Source organism: Amia ocellicauda, chromosome 23 (assembly GCF_036373705.1).
Source record: "Amia ocellicauda isolate fAmiCal2 chromosome 23, fAmiCal2.hap1, whole genome shotgun sequence".
NCBI lineage: Eukaryota > Metazoa > Chordata > Actinopteri > Amiiformes > Amiidae > Amia > Amia ocellicauda.
This window is the reverse complement of record NC_089872.1, coordinates 19,003,573-19,024,816: the sequence shown is the minus strand read 5'-3', so window position 1 is coordinate 19,024,816 and position 21,244 is coordinate 19,003,573. Positions and strand designations below refer to the sequence as shown.

At 46.5% G+C, this 21,244-nt stretch overlaps 2 protein-coding genes across 3 annotated transcripts; one reads left to right on the top strand and one right to left on the bottom strand.

Annotated features, from left to right (window-relative positions):
- The first annotated feature begins 1,030 nt into the window (after nucleotides 1–1,030).
- On the top strand, nucleotides 1,031–12,426 carry zc3h6 (zinc finger CCCH-type containing 6). The gene is made up of 13 exons (XM_066696700.1): nucleotides 1,031–1,182; nucleotides 1,336–1,502; nucleotides 5,430–5,610; nucleotides 6,493–6,615; nucleotides 6,703–6,943; nucleotides 7,039–7,172; nucleotides 7,280–7,408; nucleotides 7,516–7,630; nucleotides 8,740–8,849; nucleotides 9,036–9,265; nucleotides 9,382–9,815; nucleotides 9,940–10,164; nucleotides 10,297–12,426. Exons 1-13 carry the CDS (start codon nucleotides 1,099–1,101, stop codon nucleotides 11,733–11,735), a joined length of 3,612 nt encoding a protein of 1,203 aa, XP_066552797.1. The 5' UTR covers nucleotides 1,031–1,098; the 3' UTR covers nucleotides 11,736–12,426.
- A 167-nt stretch (nucleotides 12,427–12,593) lies between these two features.
- On the bottom strand, nucleotides 12,594–20,816 carry LOC136718903 (uncharacterized). Of its 2 annotated transcripts, XM_066696699.1 has the most exons (8): nucleotides 20,475–20,816; nucleotides 19,940–20,144; nucleotides 18,661–18,844; nucleotides 14,997–18,299; nucleotides 14,699–14,887; nucleotides 14,083–14,255; nucleotides 13,452–13,569; nucleotides 12,594–13,206 (listed from the first exon to the last, which is right to left on the bottom strand). In XM_066696699.1, exons 2-8 carry the CDS (start codon nucleotides 20,140–20,142, stop codon nucleotides 13,018–13,020), a joined length of 4,359 nt encoding a protein of 1,452 aa, XP_066552796.1. In that variant the 5' UTR covers nucleotides 20,143–20,144; nucleotides 20,475–20,816; the 3' UTR covers nucleotides 12,594–13,017. The 2 variants fall into 2 exon arrangements, with proteins under 2 accessions (XP_066552796.1, XP_066552795.1); XM_066696698.1 differs by lacking the exon at nucleotides 20,475–20,816 and having other exon boundaries at nucleotides 19,940–20,231.
- Nucleotides 20,817–21,244: the final 428 nt, after the last annotated feature.

Genomic DNA, 21,244 nt, shown 5'->3' with positions numbered 1-21,244 from the left:
TTCTGTCTGCGTGTGTTTGTTTTCCTCGCAGATCTGTGCAAGCACAAGAAAGATCTCGTCTTCAATTACACAAACACAAATCCTGTCCAGTAAAGAGGGTGAAGGACAGCCCATACAAAGACAGAGGGGGGAGTGTGAGTGTCACCCTGACAGGGCTGCTCAGTCTGAGGCTGAATAGTGAATCAATGACTTAACAGACCTGATGCTTACTCTGGAAGAAACCCTTTCCCACACAAACCAAACTAACTAACCCAACACAGACATGCTTGACAAACTTGCATGTTTTAAAATCTATAGGGTGACAGTTTTAAGCAGTCCTTGGGGCGCCACCTGCCGTTCAGATACTGGAAATTGAACTAGCCATGATAGCACTGTGGGCTGCAATATCATTTACTGACATACACCTAAAGCAAATATAATCACATTTGTTTAAGTTGTGCATATATATATATATATAACCTTTCGAATTGTATAGCCATGCATTGTGTATATGTTTAATAGGAGGAACTAATACACCGCAAAGGGAGTGCAAAAACATATAATTAGAAGATCTGTGCTAAAAGTTATCGTTTCACAATATAAGTAGTTGTTTTGTTACTATTTTCATCTATATATTCGAAAGAAATTACTTTTAGATGTGTGGACTTTTTTCTTGATTTTAATTCAATGCATAGTACTTTTTATTGTTCTTAAGCATGGAGATCGGTTTATTTATTTAATTTAGTTTGCATAGTACTAGCCGGTCTCCTGCTCTATATGTCTCCCGTATCATTCCGCCGCGCAATGACGCAACACGCCTTCTCATTGGCGAGTGTTCCCACCCGTCTACCAAGCTTGATTTTCTAACCACGCCTCTTTTTGTGTTAGACAGCCCACTTAGCCAATAACAGGGAGCAAATTTGCATAATATCTCTACACTGAGATAGACTAGCCAATCAGAGTACGGAGAGACCGGGATTAGTGCGGGACTACTCTGACCGAACGGGACCAGCCTGCGCGGCGGAAGGACACGAGTGATGTGGCGGGGGGTCGAGCGCCGCCATTTTGAGATTGCATTGCGGGCGCCATGTTTGTGTGAAGGAATAGAAACCACCGAAAATGATTAAATTGCTTGTTATTCCACCCTCCGTCTCCACAAATATCAAGAACACAGTCATCCGGCGGGACATTAGCAAAGCGGGGGTATCAAACTCTGTCACAGTCTTAAAAAAAACATCAGTGATTGATTAAGAGACTGGGATATATATAAAAAAAAAAAAGTGTGTTTACTCTTGTCTCTCACTAAAGTAACCGTGAGTTTTTCCAACTAATGTAATCCTTCATCATCTCTCACAGTCCAACGCCTCCTCTTGTGAGAGACTGAATGCAGCTCACTGTGGTCTCGGCAGCGGTGCGGTGTCGTGTCCGACCATCATGGCTTTTGCGAGCCTGTTCGCCAGCCCCCCAAACCCCGTCCTTGACAAAAACATGACAGACCAGTCTGAACTGGCAGGGGACGAAAGGTCGAGTAACATTCTTATATATATATATCTCTAAAGAGTTGATTGATTGATACAGAAATGCTTGTCTCTTTCGGTTTGGCTCGGTGTATCCAGACTACGGTGTTGTTGAAACGGTGTTAATGGTGGAGTCGGGCCTCTATCCTTGTACTATTAGTATAGTAGTAGCTGCATGCCGTTTTTTTAAATATATATATGGATATCAGTCCTATTTCCGTGCCATAAAAATTGCACTCGTCATGGTAAGTTGTGTTGCTCATTTCACTCTGCAGACGCGAGTAGGTGGGGTTGTCGTTTTTGTTTTATTCTTGTTTTTGTGGCGGTGAAGTTCTTGGCACGGTGAAAACGGACGGGGCCGCCATTTTGAAATGGTGGCTGTCATGTTCGCTGGATTGTTTTATGTAAATGAGATGACGTAGCCGAGACGCCCCGTCACAGTCATGCGCACTGAGGCCCCCCTGTGCACAGTTGTGAAAGCACCGCTGGGCTGCACAGCAGAGTAGGTCAGCGGCAGCTAATTGCACTTTTCATTTTGTCACCCTGACATTGAGACTTTGTTTTCCCTTTCCTTGTGTCCAGTTGTGCCTGTCCCCTTTGTCATATGATCATCAGTCCTCATAAGTCTTGACTAACACTTTTGTTCAGTCAACCTGCATTTATTGACATTTTGAAGTTTGTTACCAAGTTTCAATCAGCTGTTAATTCATTTTTGCTTTAGAAAAGTTAATTGTGAATTTAAATTTCTCTTTAATAGTCTATATATGTTTTTTTCTCATTTAAATCCAGAACAAAAACTTACCACGTATATATCTCTTAACAGATGCATGTATTATACACTTTAATTGATTTTCAATTAGGCTATATATGTTTTTCTCCCTTCAACTCCTGAAAAAAAATTACCACTTATGTATCTCAAGCAGATGCATGTATTATGTACACTTTAATTGATTTTCAATTATTGACCCTTAGCACTGGCACTCACTCACAAATATAATTATATAGGTTTTGTTCAGTTGTTAGGTCATGTTTTAAGCTTAGCTAAGATTTCAGAAGTATTTTACTGTAATCCATGACTTTCGGTAGTTTGCCTCTGGAATCAGTTGTTGCTTTAGGTATTACAGCAGATGACACTAAACTAACCTGTTTTGTGATGCAAAACTGAAAGTGTTAGAGAAGCGCTTGTGGACCATTTTGTTACACATTTCCTTCAGTTGGTTGAATAAAGCAATCCCCCTGCTTTTCCCCACATTTGTTTTAAAATAAAATGCACTGAAAATGAAAAGCCGATCTTTGTGGGTAAAATGAATATCTCGGAGGCACTATCTGTGTGTCGGGAGAAGTGTTGCACAGGTCCTGTATAGTTCACAGATCTAGCTGCCACAGAAAGCTTTATCTAGGCAAGAGGCTGGTAATGAAGATAAGGTGCTGGAGGTTGCAACTGAGTGGTTTAAAGATGCTGATCGGGAGGCTTTTAGGAGATGTGTCCGTTGTTGTAAAATTACACTAAGGGAAAAGGTACAGGGGTCAGATAGTTTTGTATTCTCCCATGTAACAGTGAAAAATGTATTACAGACGGCCCCGTCCACTGAATTTCACAACTGCATGGATTAGGTCATCTTTGTAGTTTTGTGAGTTTAAGGTGGGAATTCGGAGTGAATTGTCTGAGAAATAAACGAACAGTGTTTTATGTGCGTTTCACAACTCCCGTGTCTTGGGGGTTGTCCGAGTGTCTAAACTTTACTGTGGCATTTCGAATATCGGTAGAACGTTGTGGTCTTCTCAGAAAGAAACCCGTTTGTAGAAGGTTATCATTTGCTGCTGAGCTGTCTCCGTTGTGGCAGCAGCTGAATACTAAGTTTTTGCTTTTGTGCACAGCGAGGCTTTTGTGATTCCTCCTAAGAGAACAGAAACCATCTTTGCTGCCACAGGTTTTAATGACCTTGAGGTTGAACTTGCATGAACCTCCCTGGAAATCACGCATTGTCCTGTGGCCTGCGTGCCCATGTGCATTGCAAACTGGGACTTTGGAATAAAGTGGGTTACACAGAAGAATTAAAAACTGCTGCTGCCGTGCAAATTCAGGCAATTAAATAGTTCCTTAAATAGTGACACGTTTATGGTAACATCAGGGTGCAATAAAGTGCCCCTACTAATCACTGTTCAAATGAGAAAGAATTCAGGACAAATATGCAACTTTCTGATGGTGTCTTTCTCTTTCTCTGGATACTGGGCACTGATTTTATTTAACTATGATCACTCTGAAGAAGTTCTGTTTAAGTTACACTTACAATTGTTCCCCAAATCGAACACACCGATTGTTAGAAACATGAATCGCTCGCAATGACAAAGCAGTTTAGAGATGTTGACTTCCACATGCACACCATTTGCTAATTAACCGAAAAGTAGTTTTTCGTCATACCTGATGCAAAACCATGACTTGAACCGCGTGCCTTTGGTCCTCATTTCATACGTTTGGCAGTTTTCCAAGACATTTGTCTGGTTCTGGCAGCTGTTGTCTCTGCTGAATATGACATAACTTGAGACAACAGTGACATGGCTTGTGTGACTTAATTATGTGCACAACCACCAATTAATTACACCGCTGTCCTGGGGCAGGAGGGCAGACTTTATTCTGTTAAGGTCCCCTCGTCCCAGGATCCAAAACATGAAAATTGCTTTAATCACGGAACATCAGACCAGTCAAGAATGACAATGATATGACAGGGAAGGAAAATAGTGTTCTTTCATACGATGTTCTTTTATGTAAATGTCTTGACTGCGTCCTGTGGTGAGGTGAAACTAATGGAAGAGACATTTTCAATACCTCGGGTAGGTGGGTTTTCCGTTGTAGGTTTGTCGGCCCTGTTATATGAATAAAACATTGTGTGGTCGGTGTAGTATGGGCTTAACTTGCGTGTCTGGAAAATAGGCCTGCAGCGATCTACTGGAGGGTTTCTGAATTGATAGCCAACCTGTATGTTAAACACGGTAAACTAAAGTGATGTTGTGTGTATATCTGAGTGAAGTTGACTACATCAGTGTGTTGTATGCAGCAGTGTCAGTGGGCTGATCTTCTCCATGCTCAGTTCAGCAGTTTTCACCCCCCACCCCCCGTGTTTGACTGTTCATGGCAGTGCAGTCCCTCTCTCTGCAGACAGCCGTGGTTTGGAAATGCACAGGCCCTCACGAACACAGCTGCTGTTAGTGTTCACTTCAGATGTACGTTAGTTGAAGCGGTCAGTCGGATGGATGTGTCTGTAGTGTGTTTTGATTTATTAGCCGTCAGAATGCGTACACCAGGGTTTTAGTGTGTTGGGACTTTAATAATTGGCCTCAAATACCGTCTGCCTTAAAAAAACACACAAAACAACAACTGGACGCGTGTCTTAGTCAAAGTGATCTGTTCCTCTGCTTCTAATATCACGCAAAGTAACGCGTTTAATGCAAACAGTAGTGGATTACAATGGATCACTATTTTTTGCATTCCCTGTATTTCCCTGGTCCTCAGTTTAACTTTTTTATTCCTGAGTTTGTTTCTCGTAAAGTTTTTTTTTCACACTGCAAATGTAAATGCCATTGCCAAGATAGAGGAAAATGTCCCTGATGATTTGTTTTGCATAGTTTAGTGTCGCTGTACTGTAATTTCTTTTGTAAAATTGGACTGTTGGTTTGTTGCAATTTCATAAAAGCATGCCATACAATCTGTGTAGATGATGCAACACTTTGGTGTGCCGGACAGCAGCTGTATCTAATCTAATATTTTGTTTCCATGAATATGCTGTTGATGGAAGGGGCTATTCCTTGCTATGGATGTTTTTTTTTTCTTGTTGAAAATCACATTATCCACAGGCTTTATGACTCAGCCTTTAAATACTCCACAGACTTTCCACGATGAGTAAAACTAAACGCACACATCTTTTTCTACTAAAGGGAGGATGGTGAACTCGAGGATGGGGAAATCGACGATGAGGGCATTGGCATCGAAGAGGAGGGGAAAGAGGTGAAGGAGGAGAAGGAGAAGGAGGAGAAGAGTCACCGGCGCTCCAGAAAGAGGCACCGCAAAGAGAGGGAGAAGAGGAAGTCCAAGAAAAGGAGGCGTGACCGCCAGAAAGTAAGACCCGCATTTCCTTATTTACAGCCCTCCCTCCTGCACCTCGCATGTTCATCTACAGTATAAACATCGCTGTGAGGCTTTTCAATACACGCTGCGTGCCGAAGACAGCCTTGGGATCTCCTAGACCAGGGGTTGTCAATAGGCAGACCGCGTGCCAAATCCGGACCACCAGACGCTTATGACTGGACCGCGAGAATAATATTAATTAACTTATTGTCATGATTTATTTTTATGTATGTATTGTTACAGAGGTTTGTTGCACTCAGTGCTTGTTATTGTGTGGAACCCAGTAGCAGCCCTTCCTGGATATTAGCCGATAGGATGTGACATATTAATACGGGATGTCCTATATAGAGCCCGTGATCCAGTGAGTGAGTTGATTGCTCGCAGATTCCCGGTTCGGGCATGTCTGTCTGGACCCCCAGACCCCCTGCCCTGACTGACTCAATCCTCTTCACCCTCATTTTCAACATTAATTTTGTGCAGTGCACAGTGGGGCGAAGGGGAAAATGCTAAAGACTTGAATCTAATAAGATGCAAAATGCTTGACAGTGTCTATTGTGTTTATTTATATGCCTACAATAATCTTTAACAAGTTAAAATTAAAAGTGGTCTGAAACCATTTTATTACTAATATTTACATTTATTTAAACGTTTTATTTTTGTACTTTGTCAGATGAATGTACTAAATATAAGCAACGGGGTATATTACTAATGCACAGAAGTGTGTGTGAGGGTGTTGGAAATGGTCTGTTTTCTGGACCTTGACCAAGACATTTGGACTCTGACACACAATAATTGAACACCCCTGCCCTAGATGCGATACTGTGTGCTCGTGAGCGTGTTCTGATGCTTGCCTTCTCCTGCGACTGTTTCCAGCATCATTCCCCGGGCAGCGATGGCAGCTCAGACAGCTATGACTCGGAGTTCGACCACCCAGAGAGGTCGCACAAGAAGAACGCGGCACCGGCCTACAGGGATTACGACTCCCAGTTCACCCAGGTAAAAACAATTGTGGTCTGGAAACCGACTGGGAAATGTGATGCTTTGAAATAGGAACTAAAAAGGTGTGTGTCTTTGGGTTTCTAGCACGGCCAGCCGAGCGGCGGCGGCTACATGAAGCCCCAGAAAGCGCCGCCGCACAAGAACGACTTCGACAAGTTCAGCGACTACAGCGAGGAGAAGTACGACTACGAGGACGAGGACAACGACTTTGCGGATGAGCTGAACCAGTACAGGCAGGCCAAGGAGGCCACTGCCCCGGGGCCGCCCAAGGGGCCCCCCAAGGAACAGATGATGAAGCCCCCCAATATGAAGGGGGTGCAGAAAGGTGAGAACTCCTGGGCGGTTCCGTTTTGTTTTGACTCGATGTGGTGTCCACCCGCTCCTGGGCCACGAGGTGAACCGTCTGTGTGAATGTTACAGGTCCCGTGCTGAAGGGCAAAGGTCGGGGGATGGGCCGAGGACGGGGCGCGCAGAAGAACAAGAAGCAGAAGGGGAAGAACTGGGGCCGGGGGCGCGGCCGAGGAGGGGACCAGGGCGGAGACGGCATGAAGGAGGTGAGGGTCACGCACGGCGCTGCCCCGGCAGAGCATGAACATGAAGTGCTAATGTTTCATGAAACTCTCTTCACAGAATATGTGATTCAGGTTTTTCTCCTTCACAGGACGGGAAAGGCCCCCCCAATATCCAGAAGAAGCGCCCGATCATGACGCAGGAGTTCATCAACCAGCACACGGTGGAGCACAATGGCAGATACATCTGCAAATACTTCCTGGAGGGGCGCTGTATTAAGGTACGGGTCGGTGACTGCTCCCACCGCCCCCTTCAGGAGCCGGAATGAAAACACCGACTGAGCGAGACGTGGTTTCAGCTGTTATAGTCTCCCTTTGTGTCTTGCAGGGGGACCAGTGTAAATTTGAACATGAGATGGTGATTCCCGATAAGAAGAAAGAAATCTGCAAGTTCTACCTGCAGGGGTTCTGTAGTAAAGGAGAAAACTGCATTTACATGCACAATATCCTTGGCGTGTTTTTAGTAACGTGTCGCAGTTCAGAAGTGTTTACTTTAATCTCACTTTTATTCGAGATTGTTTAACTGTATTCTTTGATCAGTGATCTACGATATGTTTCCTGATGGCTGCGTGCCCTATCTGTCACAACTTGCCCTTTTATATGTCTTGTTTATAAAACTGTTTTGAGTAATTATATAAAATAGATCATTTAAATTGTATTCTGTCAGCTGCTGGCATAAGAACATCAGAAAGTATACAATCGAGGAGGCCATTCGCCCCATCGTGCTCGTTTGGTGTCCATTAATAACTAAGTGATCAAGGATCCTATCCAGTCTGTTTTTGAATGTTCCCAAATTGTCTCTTCAGCCACATCGCTGGGGAGTTTGTTCAGATTGTGACGCCTCTCTGTGTGAAGAAGTGTCTCCTGTTTTCTGTCTTGAATGCCTTGAAGCCCAATTTCCATTTGTGTCCCCGGGTGCGTGTGTCCCTGCTGATCTGGAAAAGCTCCTCTGGTTTGATGTGGTCGATGCCTTTCATGATTTTGAAGACTTGGATCAAGTCCCCACGTAGTCTCCTCTGTTCCAGGGTGAAAAGGTTCAGGTCCTCAGTCTCTCAGTAGGACATTCCCTTCAGACCTGGAATAAGTCTGGTTGCTCTCCTCTGAACTGCCTGACTGGCATAGTTGATTATGCTTTAGAAAGCACCGCAGTTAAAACTGTACAGATTTCAGGAGTGCTTGCCTTGGCACGAGTCTCGGAGGCAATAAATGTTTTTTGCGCTCACAATTTGTACTGTTGGTGCAGCTCCTTTCGGTTAGTTTTATGGAGATAGCTGACTTGGATTAGTTTCAGCTCCTTAATTGTTTTGTCAGGACTTCCACAGTTGAAGTAGAGCAATTATCCTTTTTTTCCTGTGCTGTGGTTATTTCTGGCATGAGATGTACTTGGTTGGACAGAAAAGGGATCTAAGCAATATAGATTCTAAGTTAATTGTGCACAATACATTCTGGTGCCTATAATTGTCTCTGAAGCGTGCAAGTCGTTTGTTGCCTTCATTGAACCACATAAATTAGACCTGTACAAACCTGTGCTCTCCTTAACCTTCCGCTTTACATGAATATCCTTGCAAATTCTACCACACTGGAGCGAAGTGCTTTCAGGGAGATAACTGCAAGTTTTCCCACGAGCCCCTGACGGATCTCACCAGAGAACTGCTTGAAAAGGTTCGTAACCTTCCTGATCATTTGAGCACGGATTCATTAGCAGCGAACCCAACCCCATATCTTTGTGAACTTGCACTCGGAAGCAAACCCATCTGGGGCTGTCCGCTCAGGTGCAGCAGCAGCAGATGGTGCACTGTAAGTGTGCATTAATGTCATTTGAGTCCACCCTGCTTTTTCACCCCTCAGGTCCTGAACACGGAGGAGGAGCCAGTGAACGAGGACGAACAAGAGCTTGAGGACCTTCGGAAACAGGGCATCGCTCCCCTTCCCAAGCCTCCGCCTGGAGTAGGGCTCCTGCCGACGCCTGGGCCTCACAGCCCCCAGGAGGGCAGCCCGTGCGGGGGGAAGAAGATCCCCTCGCTGTTCGAGATCGTGGTGCAGCCAACGGTGGATCTGGCGCAGAAGATTGGACTGAGGTACTTCGGCTTTTTAATTTGCCTCTGTGTTCGTCCTGGCTGTGGCAGAAGTAAACGAATGTCAAGGCAGGGTGTCGGTGTTGACTGATGAGGGTATCCGTCTCTTCTTGTCCTAGACCCAATTTCTACAACAGCTCCTCCCCTCCCGGGCCTCAGTTCCAAGGAAATGGACCTCCACCCCCACAGATGTTTGGCAGCGGCCCCGACGACATAACCGGGCCCAACGGACCCCCAGGTCCACCCCCGGGGTCCCCAGGCTCTCACCATGGAGGACCACCAGGAGGGCACTGCCCCCCCATGAACCAGAGTCCCCCCGGGCACGGCTTCCCCGGGCCGCACGGCCACCCGGGCCCCCCGATGCATCTGCCTCCGCCCGGGCCCCCCCCGGGCTATCACGGGATGCCGCCGGGGAATCCACACGGCAGCCGGGCCAGAGACAACCCCCAGCAGATGCCAGATCTCCAGAACATTCCCTACCAGGCTGACTTCTTCAACAACTACTACTCCAACCAGGCGGTTCACAGCTTGGAGTCGGCACCGCTGCAGGAAGGTAGGACGTCATTTTGCACCGTCCAGTCCTTCGGCCTTCTTTGCCCGTCTTAGTCAGAGGTTGCCGAGTTGTTTTAAGCTCCCCAAATGTGCAAAACTGATTCCATCCACTGTTTCCTCCTCAGAAGAAGCTCTGAGCATGGAGCAGCTGGCCTACACTTGTGTCCAAGACTCCCAGCAGAGCGGCACCGAGTCGGACGGCGGCAGCAACCACAAGGGCCCGGTCCAGGTGCCCGACTTCCTCCCGGCCATGCAGAAGGCCCTGTTCCTCCGGCTGAGCCAGAAGCAGCACGAAGGCGACCACCAGAAGGACGACGGTAAAGGACACAAGATGGCCAACAAGGACAAAGGTGAGGCTAGCGATCCATTCCGTATTAATTTGGGGGACTGAGATTCGGCTTGGGTCTCTGAGCCCTGTGAGAAGCCCTCCTGATTACTCGCCATTAAACGCACTTTTATTTGTTTTCTGTAATGTCCCTCAGATGATGCTGTGAACTGGTACTCCAGTGATGAAGAGGACGGCAGCAGTGTGACGGCCATACTAAAGACCCTGAAGAAGCAGAACGAGATGATGAAGAGCCAGCAGCTGTCGACGGGCCAGCCAGGCCAGGGTCCCTGCGACCCCCGGCTCCAGAAGGAGAAGGGCGTCCCCTGTGATCCGCGGACTAAGTGCGACCCAAGGCACCGCGCGCCAGGGGAGGGGCGGAAGGTGGCAGACGTGGCGGTGGATCCGCGGCTGGTCCGGGACCCCAGGAAGATAAAGCCCCACGAATCTGGCCCTGCCAAGCCCGAAGGCCACCCGTCCCACAAGCAGCAAGCGGCAGACGACGACGAAGATGGCGAGAGAGAGCTGAGGGAGAAGGCGGCGAATATCCCCCTGGAGCCTCTGCCTGGCATGGCGTTGAGAGACCCTCGGTGTCAGCTGAAGCAGTTCAGCCACATCAAAGTGGACATCATCCTGTCCCGACCGGCTTTCGCCAAGAGCGTCGTGTGGGCCCCCGAAGACCTGATCCCTCTGCTCATACCCAAGCAAGAGCCCTCCATCAACCTGCCGCTGCCTCCTCTCATCGCCGACTGCAGGATGAACCGGAATCACAGCATTTTAAGCGACGCCAGTCAAGCCTCGCTGCCCCACGACCCTCGCCTCTCTGGGGCCCGGGCCAAGGATGGCTTCAGTAAAGTGGGCAAGCCCCCCGAGCCCAAATCATCTCCAGAAAAGCCGCTGGATCCTCGGCTCCACAAGGCGGTCGACCCCCGAATGGGCCGGCCCTCGGGTGCGGACTCCTCGAAGCCCCCTGCGGCGAAAGATTCCCACCCTGTCCCGGATCCTCGGCTCCTGCGCGGGAGCATGTCCTCCCTGCCAGCCCCTGCCCCAGCTCCTGCTAAACCGGAGCCGGAGAAACTCCCGCCCTACGCTCCCAAGCTGTCGTCTTCTAGCGGGGGTCTCGGCAGCCCTACCACCCTCCTGGGGGGCATCAGCCTGTACGATCCCAGGAACCAGTCGCCGCAGCCTGCGAAGGAAGAGGGAGAGCCTCCCAAGAAGTTAGGCGTCGCGAAACCGCCGGTCAAAGCGGAGACCATGCAGTCGCCCCCGGCCCCCGTGTCCAAGCCTGGCTCGGGCCCGGACGCCAAGGCGGCGGACGGTCCCTCCGACGCCCCCGCGGAGAAGTCCAACAGCTATGGCAAGGCCCGGCCGGTCTCCAAGGCGGCGCCGCCGTCCTCCGCAGCCCCGGCCGTGCACAACTTGCCCATCCAAGCGCTGGCCGGGCTGATCCGCCCCCCGTACAGCGACCCCCGACAGACTAGACAATCCGGACCCTCTAGCGTGTCCCAGGAGGCCGAGGCCAACGGGGAGCCGGACGGCAAACCGCTCAAGGACGTGTTCAAGACCTTCGACCCCACCGCCTCCCCTTTCTGTTAACGAGACGCTCCTGCTCCGTTTCGGATCGCGGACGCCCCGGGCCGAGCCACTCCCCTCCTCCGCGCACCCGATCGATATTTATTTATTTTAGCCGTCGCACAACCCCCCCCCACGCTGTCGTTAGTCGCGGTTTCGTTGAGCTAGAGAACCCGACGGAGCCCCGGTTTGTATGAACAGCGGATGTATAGTGTATGTGATGAATCCAGTAAAGTTTATTTTGTCAGTTGTCGTGTATCGAAGAGATGTGTGCTATTCAAGTATTATGATTTTAAACACATTTTTGTTGACAGAAACAAAAAAAACAAAACATAAAGATATAAAACTGCCACTTTTATAAACTGTACAGTACTTAGCTGATATTTAGCCAGAAACCACAGATAGTGTTACACAGCACCAGTCATCATAAATGTCGGGTTTTGTTTCTGCAATTACTGATCTTACTTTCAACACGTTGGTACTATGACCGTTATTATTTTTTTTACATATTTATTGCACCAGACCGCGAGGAATGTCAGCACGGTGAGAGTTTCGCAAAGTGATTTTCCTCGTCTCAGTGGGAAACTGTACGAGACTGTCGATGTCTGGCCCTGTCTCTCTGTGAAGTCGTTTTTTTTATCATCCTCATCTAATAAGGCAGCTTGTATATTGCATTTTTTTCTGTTGTAATATAAATGCTATACTTGTCATTAACCCCTGCTCTGTTTGACCGTTTCTGTTGTCGTCGTTGTGCTGTTGAATTAATTTAAACCTCCCAACTCATGCTGCATTGTGTTTTTAAAGAACGTTTGACATGGTCTTCAATAAAACGAAACGCCTTCGGGTCGGGACAGGAAGGTGACAAATAGTGCTGCACACTCCTTTATTTATTCATATGTTTGTTTATTTTAAAGGTGTTGATATTAAACAGGATTGTATACCCCAAATGTAATGCACATGAAACAGCTCTCATGTTTTTCTTTTATGACAAACACAAAACAAAAACACAAAGACGGAGAACAAGAAACTGTGATGACATTTTTAACGGGATGCTTGATATTCTGCAGGGGTAGGTTATATATAACATAGTTGTATCTGAGTTTGGGGAGTTTTATTCTCTCTCATTCTAGAGGGAGACGCTATTTGGGCCACAGGGATGGATGGATACTTCCTTCGGGCCTCTTTCTGTGCAATTTAGTGTCGGGTCAATAACACGTTTCAGGGGAACAGCTTGGCTTAGATTAACTCCTTTTGCTGTCGGTCTTCCTTGCGGTAACTCGGCCATTACTCCGGTAAGGCCAAGTCGTCAGGGCATTTGGATCGGCAGGGCCAGACTATGCGCTGGCGGCTGCCTGGATGTTTTTCGAAGCCCCAGCTCATCGGTGTGGGGGTTGGCGGCCTGCTGGGCGAGCTGGATCTGGAGTCTCCGCCTCCACTGGAGACACAGGTTGGCGGCTGCGGCTTCGTCCGAGTCGGGCCACGGTTGCTTCAGACCCTGGGTTTAAAACGTACAAGAGTAATTTTCATACAACCCATCTGTTGCGTTTCTTACACTAGCAATCCCTCACACACCTCTCATCTAGACTGCGGACCGAAGAAAAAGGCTAGATGGATAATATATATCCCACAGGAGAGGTTACAAATGCTTATACACAGCCCAGCCAAACATAGTTAATGAAGGCTGTTTGAATTCCCTGAACTCAGTTGAGAAAAGGAAAAATCAAAGCTGTAATGATGCACCTTGACGGCGGCCGCTTCGGCAGCTCTCGTGCCCTGCAGCACGATCTGCAGCAGGTTCTGTGCATTTGTCACCAGGACCTCGTCTGACGCCCTGCTTCCCACCGTCCCTGCTTTCACGCTGTGGGTACAGTCACAGAAAGGGACAGCGGTTGGAGTGGAAGTTCAGAAACATGACGTGCTCTAGTCGCTTCATGCTTCTCAACCAGCTTTAGTCCCCCGGTGTCCCTGTGTTCGCAGAGACGGACTCCAGCCAGTGCGTCGCACTTTCCGTGGCGTATCTGAAGTGTGTGAAGACTCGACTCGGAGGAACATCAGGGAGGCGGGACTTTATTGGCATTCATGTCACTGCCAGGTACGCTGTTCTATTTAAAGACACGGGATGTTATAATGGCTCTGCATTTCGTTTCTTGCCAATTCACTGCTGGCTACTTCAGCAAGGCCCTGATTTATTAGTCTGAAACCATTGCAGTATAAATATCACCTACAGGGCATTTATAATATCCGGACCAGGTTCACAGAGCTCTGACACCTTTGACTGTTTAAAGTTCAGACGCTAAATCTGACTGGTCAAAAAAATATCTGTACACATATATATTATATATTATATTCTAAATGAAACCTTTTTTCTGACCTTGCGATGATGGTCAGCTGGCTGCTAATGGTGCGAATCTGCTCGACAATATGCAAGAGCTCTTCGGCACAACGCCCGTCCAGTGAGAGATCAGCGATGATGTGAAGGAACTTGGAGACCTTCTGACCGCTGACTGCAATGTGTTTGGCTGCCGCGATGAACTCCTTCTGGGTCTGAAATGGGAAGAGAAAATGATTAAATCCAGCATCACACGTCAAATAACCCGAGCATCTTGGTTTATGGTCACGTCATGTCTATATATTTAGTCAGATCCATAAATATTTGGACAGTGACACAATTGTCATCTTTTTGGCTCTGTATGCCACCACAATGGATTTGAAAGGAAACAGTCAAGATGTGCTTTAAGTGTAGACTTTCATCTTTAATTTGAGGGTAGTTACATCCAAATTGGGGGAATTACACCCATTTTTAAAGGTGGTCCCCCCCCAATTTTAGGGGCTCAAAAGTATTTGGGCAAACTTACATAATCATGAATTAAATTGTGAGTTTCAATACTTGGTTGCAAATGCTTAGTTCCTGCCTCTTGGATTTGTATGCAATATGCTTTTTGGCACATATTGCACACACACACACACACACACATATAATTTCATACCTTGAGGGGTCCTTTCTTTTTAAGGTACTGCACCATGTCATAAATCTGAGCTGCCATCTCTTTAGTTGCTTTGACAATCCTGTCGTCCTCCTGACACCGGTCCGTCTCTCTCTTGAGGAAGAGGGCTGTCTCTGTGAGTGAAAGCGCCTGGCTGCTGGCTCTGAACACCCTGAGAGATGCGCTGTAGTCCTATGGACCAACCAGAGCAGCAGAATCACAACCAACCTGCTCTTTCACTACTGCTACACTTTCACACACAATTGCAGTTTGATTAAGAAGGCAGAATTATTACAGTTACCTTTTCTGGTTCACATTTGTGGACTGGAGGCTTGCCAGTGTCGTCTTCATTATTCCGATTGATTGTGATTGTTGTCTTCCGAGAAACACTTGAGTTGTCTTCGAATCCTGTACGTCCGCGTGGGGCGGAAGGGGTGTCACTGTCGGCGTCGGGGGCTTCAGTCGGATGCTGACACCGCAGAGCACATTGGATGAGATTTCTTGCCTCCGGGTGGATTTCGCTGACCCGCTGCACTTCCGTCACAAGATAATGTGCCTTCGCAGACCAGTCTTTTGTGCGGATTTCTAGGCCCGTGGAGTCACGGAGATCCTGCGTTTCGACGATGTGTCTGGCCCTGCTTACGATGTCAGATGTTAGGAAGGACAGATGCTCATTAACGAACCTCAGAGTGCATCTGACTCGGGGGTCCCTGATATAGTTAAGGCAGTGCTGTATGTTTTCACTGGCAACTTTGACATTTTGTAATAGCTGTCCTGCCTCTCTTTCGAAATCCTTCGCTGCTTGTATCTTCTCCTCACCAGTTTGTGTAGCAGCAAGAGTGGCAAAGTGGACAGTATCTTGAACCGCGTCTACATAATCGATATTAACCCTGTCGACGAGACCCGACAGCATCTTGATCTTGATGCGGAGTTCTCTCTGGAGCAGCTCAGACCTGGAAAGCGGTTTCATATGAGACAGAGGTATGGTGCTGAGGTTGTCTGCCGACTGGAGAAAGGCTTCTGTGAGGACCTTCACTTCTTCCTGAAGGTCTGCAATCTTTAAATTAGTCTTGTTGTCCTTACAGGTCAAGGAGGACAGTTTGGCGGCCTCCTGGATGCGGAGCGAGTTCTCCGAGATGACCGCCAGCGCTTTCTGTGGGGTGAATCGATGCGTTAAAGACTGGCCTTCGGTGGGATGCGTTTGTTCTCCTAATAGCTTATCGAGTGAACGTAATAGAACCTGGATGGACAGTGACCATAACATGCACGGACCCTCGAGTCGGTCAGATCTCACTGGTGCAGCCGCAACTTCGAGTAGACGTTTAGTGTTGGTCTGCGCTTTCTTCAGCTTGCTGTTTAGTGTGGTGATGTTCTGCTGCGGTGCGGATCTCAGCGTAGAGTTAAAATCCGACACCGTAGAAATGATAGCTGATTGGACGACGTCGGAACAGGACAGCATCACTTCACTGATGTCCTGCGTGTTCGCTGCGATGCTCTTCTGTGCTCGGTCAGTCAACATCGCTCGGACCGCGTGGTACCAGGTTCCCGCAGCGGGTAGCAGTATCTGCCTCATTTCAGCGATGCTGTCCGACAGTAAGGCAGCATTTTTGTCCACGGTGTCGGTACCAAGTGCTGCGTTCATGGCTGCCTCCTGAGCGGCTCTGATGAGTGCTGACGTTAGTGCCATGACCTCAGATCTAAGAGAATCCAGTTTTTTATTGTCTACATGGTCGGTGACAGTGGATGCCTCTTTTGCAGCCTCCATGTAACAGTTTGAGAGCTCCAGGACAGCAGTGCAGGCCGTGTTCAGGACAGTCATATCCATCTCTTTAGTTGCACTGAGAACTTCATTTAGGACAGGTAAAAGATCGAGGCCTGGTAATTTTTGGTCAGGCGTTGTGTCGTCCCTGATGGGAACTGTCATGCTTGTATCACTGCTCTGGGAAATTCCCAGCACTGCAGGTTTATACAAGTTTTTGTCTAAACACTTGTCATGGCACTGTGAGGAGGTGTTCTTATTTTGAACCTCCAGGACTGGCAAGTTGGCTTCCGTGTTGGTGACGATGACCTGTGAAACGGGGGGCTGCCGGGCTTGTTCCCGTAAAGGACTGAGGATGTGCGGGTGATTGACACCATCCAGGCCGTCCCTTAAAATCTGGATTCGCTCGATTGCCTCCAGCACTTTTTCTGAAAACGTTTCGAAGGATTTCACATTAGAGAAGTGTTTGACACAGTGTTGCACCGCCACGGTTGCCTGTGAAGCAGACGTTTCTACTTGCTTTACCAGCACTAGAAGCCCGTTACGAAAAATCGGGTCGTCACTTTTGCCCACGTGCCTCTTTCCCGCATCGATCACGTGTTTAATGCGTGCTGTGAGAGTGGCAGCATGCTCACCAAACTGATCGGCACTTTGGCCTTCAAAAGCCTTTTGACACTCCGCTTTATCGCTCATCATCTCTTGCACAGACAGGTCTGTAAATTGCTTTATGTTGATGACATTGTGGAGAGCACCCAGCAGCTGTCTGGTTTCTTCTGCCCATTGGTGGTTGAGATCCTGCAACCTCTTCACAGCGCTGGCGTTCGGGGAACTTCTTCCCAGTTCTAGCACGTTTGGCACAATATTATCCCGTAGCCACTTTAAACAAGCTCTGGAAGTCTCTATGTTTTCAATGGCCTTTGTGTCAGTGGAGCCGGCTGAGATATTGCCTGCCACTTGGATCATGAGATCAGCATGTGTGAGGAAGGCAGTGAGGAGAGGTTGGAGCTGGTCCAGCTCACCGCAGCCTCGGATATTTGAAGCCTGTGTGGCTGCTCCTAGAAGCTCATCTAAAGCTGTATCATGAGCTGTAAAGATATCCAACATCTGGTAAACAATGGCTGACGACATACTACTGTCCAGGTTCTCCAATTCCTTTTTCATAGACGCACAGTTGTCTTCCAAATCTTGTTGCAATTGTTTGGAGTCAGCATAACATTTTACGAGCCTCCTCGCTTCCCTGGATATTTGTGTCCCGAGCTGCAGGACGTGTTGGCAATGTTTAATCACGATGAGCTGCCATTCTTTTCGAGAAGCTCTGGCTACCACCATGCAGTGCATCACCAGATCTCGTAGTAGGCTGTCAAAGTCACTGTCTGTAATTGAAGAACATCTGGAGCTGGGCAACAGCTGGAGTAGCCCCTGAAGTTTATCCACATAGTATCCCTGAGAGGTAGAAGCACTTTCAATTAAATTACTTTTCACCAGTGAAATCAGGTCTGTTATGGTGGTGTCCACGTGATCAAGGATGTACTTCTTGGCACTTTGAGCTTCCGCATTGCGAGGCTGTTTGATGGTGGTTTGCATGGCTGTATATAACATGGAGATGCATTTTGTCAGAGCTTCCAAGCAGTGGCCTAAATGTTCTCGCTGACTGGAGTCCCTCAGTTCCTCCAGACGCTTTGTGGCCAGGTTGTGCAACAACAGTAGAGCTTCAGAAAACCCCCGGAATGACATCAGAAGAGATGGCATATTGGGTGCCGCCTCGACCTGGGTAAGACTATCCAACAGCCAGTGCGCCGCTGCCACGATCTTCCTCACAGCAGCGTCGTCTTCCACTAAGAGAATCTAGGAGCAATAGACACAACAAAGATGTGGATTTAAGGTTAGACTTCATGTCATTATGGACTCTCTAAATTATATGAAATTGTTCCACAAATGTAAACAGCTATTTATAATGGCATTTCCCATCTACTGTACACCAGAATGATCTAATTAAAATATAAATGTTTCTTCTGTGGATGCTTTAATTGGTCAATTAATTAAGAAAGTATGTGTTTTTGTTCACAATATCCTATCACAGCTGTGCCTCTCTTCCCCTAATCTATGATAAAATCTATAATATCAACCATTGACTGATTCACACTGAAACACCTGTGTCTTGATCAGGGCAGCAGCAGGCGAGGCCGCAAGAAGATCCTGTACAAACCTTTAAAGTTCCCAACAACACGTTTTGTGTTGCAATGACAAGTTCTTCTTTGTGGTCAGATATCTGCGGCTGGATGCTGAGCTTCTGGGCAGCCAAGAGGATGTTTTGTCCGGATGCTATCAGAGACTCCATCGCTGGCCTCATCTCTTTCTGTAGAATGTCATCTTCTGACTCTTGCACAAGCCTGGAAGAGACCAATCAATTTACAGGACTACCTGCATCTTTTCACTATTCATCTTTACATCCTTTAAGAACTTAGAAGTAGAAGCTAATGCAGTTCATTCTATTAATAGTGAATGAATCCCTCTAGTCCATGAGACAATTATATCCTCTCTTCTAGTCGCAATACTCCCTCTGGTGTCCGCCAGATGTTTCAATTAAGAGCCAAATCTGTTCAGCACTCCAGTAATTTTGCACTTTATGAAACTGTTTCATTATGCTGCTTAGTCATACATCGCTGGAGCTCCTGTTGTTTATGTGATTGCCCCCGCTACCCCCTTCCCTCTCACTCATCCCTAGGACTTCACAGCATCATATCTGCACTTTTGTTACCTATTTGAACTAGAATGTATAACTTGTGTTTTATATTAACTGTATATTTTACCTCTGCACTCCTATAATTTACTGTTTTGCACTTTTGTATTGCTCTTATAACCTGTAAGTTGCCCTGGATAAGGGAGTCTGCCAAGAAAGAAAGAAAAATAACAATCCAGTGCCACATATTTATAAGCATCCACACTGGGGACAAAAAAACTAAACAAAATAAACAAACCTATATTTTGCAATCATTAAATACTTATTTTACCATATTTCTACATGTCTACCTTGAACGACAAATCAGCGCAGACTGAGATTTTATGGAAGAAATGGATAGAGTGCATTTAGAAGAAACAGTGCACTATTAAAAAGGAAATGACCCATTTGCCTGAAGATCATTTAGATCATATTACCAGCGGTCATTTATGGCTGTGAAACCTGGTCCATTAATTCAAAACAATACAGAAACTGTGGACAATGCAAAGGAGCATGGGAAGATGTCTGCTTGGTTTAACAAGAAGAGACAGAAAAGGAAATGAACACATTCGAGAACAAACGCAAATGTGACATTACTGAAAGAGTGAAAATGTTAAAATAGCAATGGGCCGGACACACTGCAAGAAGAACAGATCATAAATAAATGTATACATTTGTAGTATAAATACTGAAATAATTAATAAAATCTGATATTTGAAAATCTGAAATCTGATAAGTGGTTAAGCCTGCAATGGAACAAACTTACCTAAAAGCCACACTGGCCATTTTCTTGGTAGCTTTTGCCACATCTTCAGCGGCCCCCTCCAGCTCGGCGAACTCCTGGGCTCTGCCTCCCAGTTCACTTATGATAATCAGATGGCAAACCTGAGCTGCAATTGGAGCAATTACTCTCTCGATGGATTTGGTCTTTATTACGCACAGCATACCATTTTCCAGAAGGCAGGCCATTCCTGTCAAAACAGAGTCACGTGCATTTCGCATTCATTAAGACGATTCTATAAATCCCTAAAATAACAAAATCCATCAGCAGGTGCTGCATATATAGTATGTTCAGTTGAAGCAATGGTTACACTGGCAAAAATCTATGAAAGGACTGAAACTATAAAAATGTGATTAATATAAATCCTGTTTGGTCAAGTGCATATATACACACAGACCTGTGTCTGCTGCAGTGCAGTGTACCATATTGCACCCTGTGTGAATGTATTACAAACACTGAACAATGCTTTGTCAGAAACACAATGGATATGGTATCAGTAATGTATGCAAATAGTATTTACCTGGTTAGTGGTATGGAGGTGGTGTTTGTTCCCTGTGTTTCTCAGTATCTGCTGGAAATGTTTCCACTCGGGTTTCAAAATGCCTGCAAGTGTGGCTTTGGTGTTGCATGGCAACCAGCAGTCAGCTGATTTAAACAATTACGTCATCAGAAAGCATGCCTGCCACTTCTAATTTCACAGCAATTGTTTCTCTTGGATCCTTTCACCATTCCCCACACATATAAAAGAAGACTAATAGGAATGGTAATAGCGTTCTGTCTTTCTGTCTGGTATGATGCTCAATGCATATTCATAGCAGGGTTTTGTTTTCAAAAGACTCCATTATTTCTGTAGAACTACTACACCGTCATTGTTTAATTTAAATAAATTAACCTTCAAACTTCAAAGCTTTTTATTTGAACGTATTTAAAGATGCACATTTGATATGGTAAATGTTTATTATTATTATTATTATTATTATTATTATTATTATTATTATTATTATTACTTACACCACACACAGGAAAACATAAATGCACGAACTGTTTCAGGTTAAACAAAGCAAACCTAAGCAATACAGTATCAAGTATTTAGATAAACCATTGTTGCAGATGGCCTTTAAAAGCCGAAGCTATGCATTTTGGGACATGTAGTCCTTTTTAACACCCTATCTGCACGGCAGTCATTTTTCTTTGGATATTAAACTGCGTTTATATGTACCTCTTCATTTCCAAACGAATTGTAAATACTGCTCCGCAATGCAACTGTCGTATGTTGTGCTCTAGTGAGTT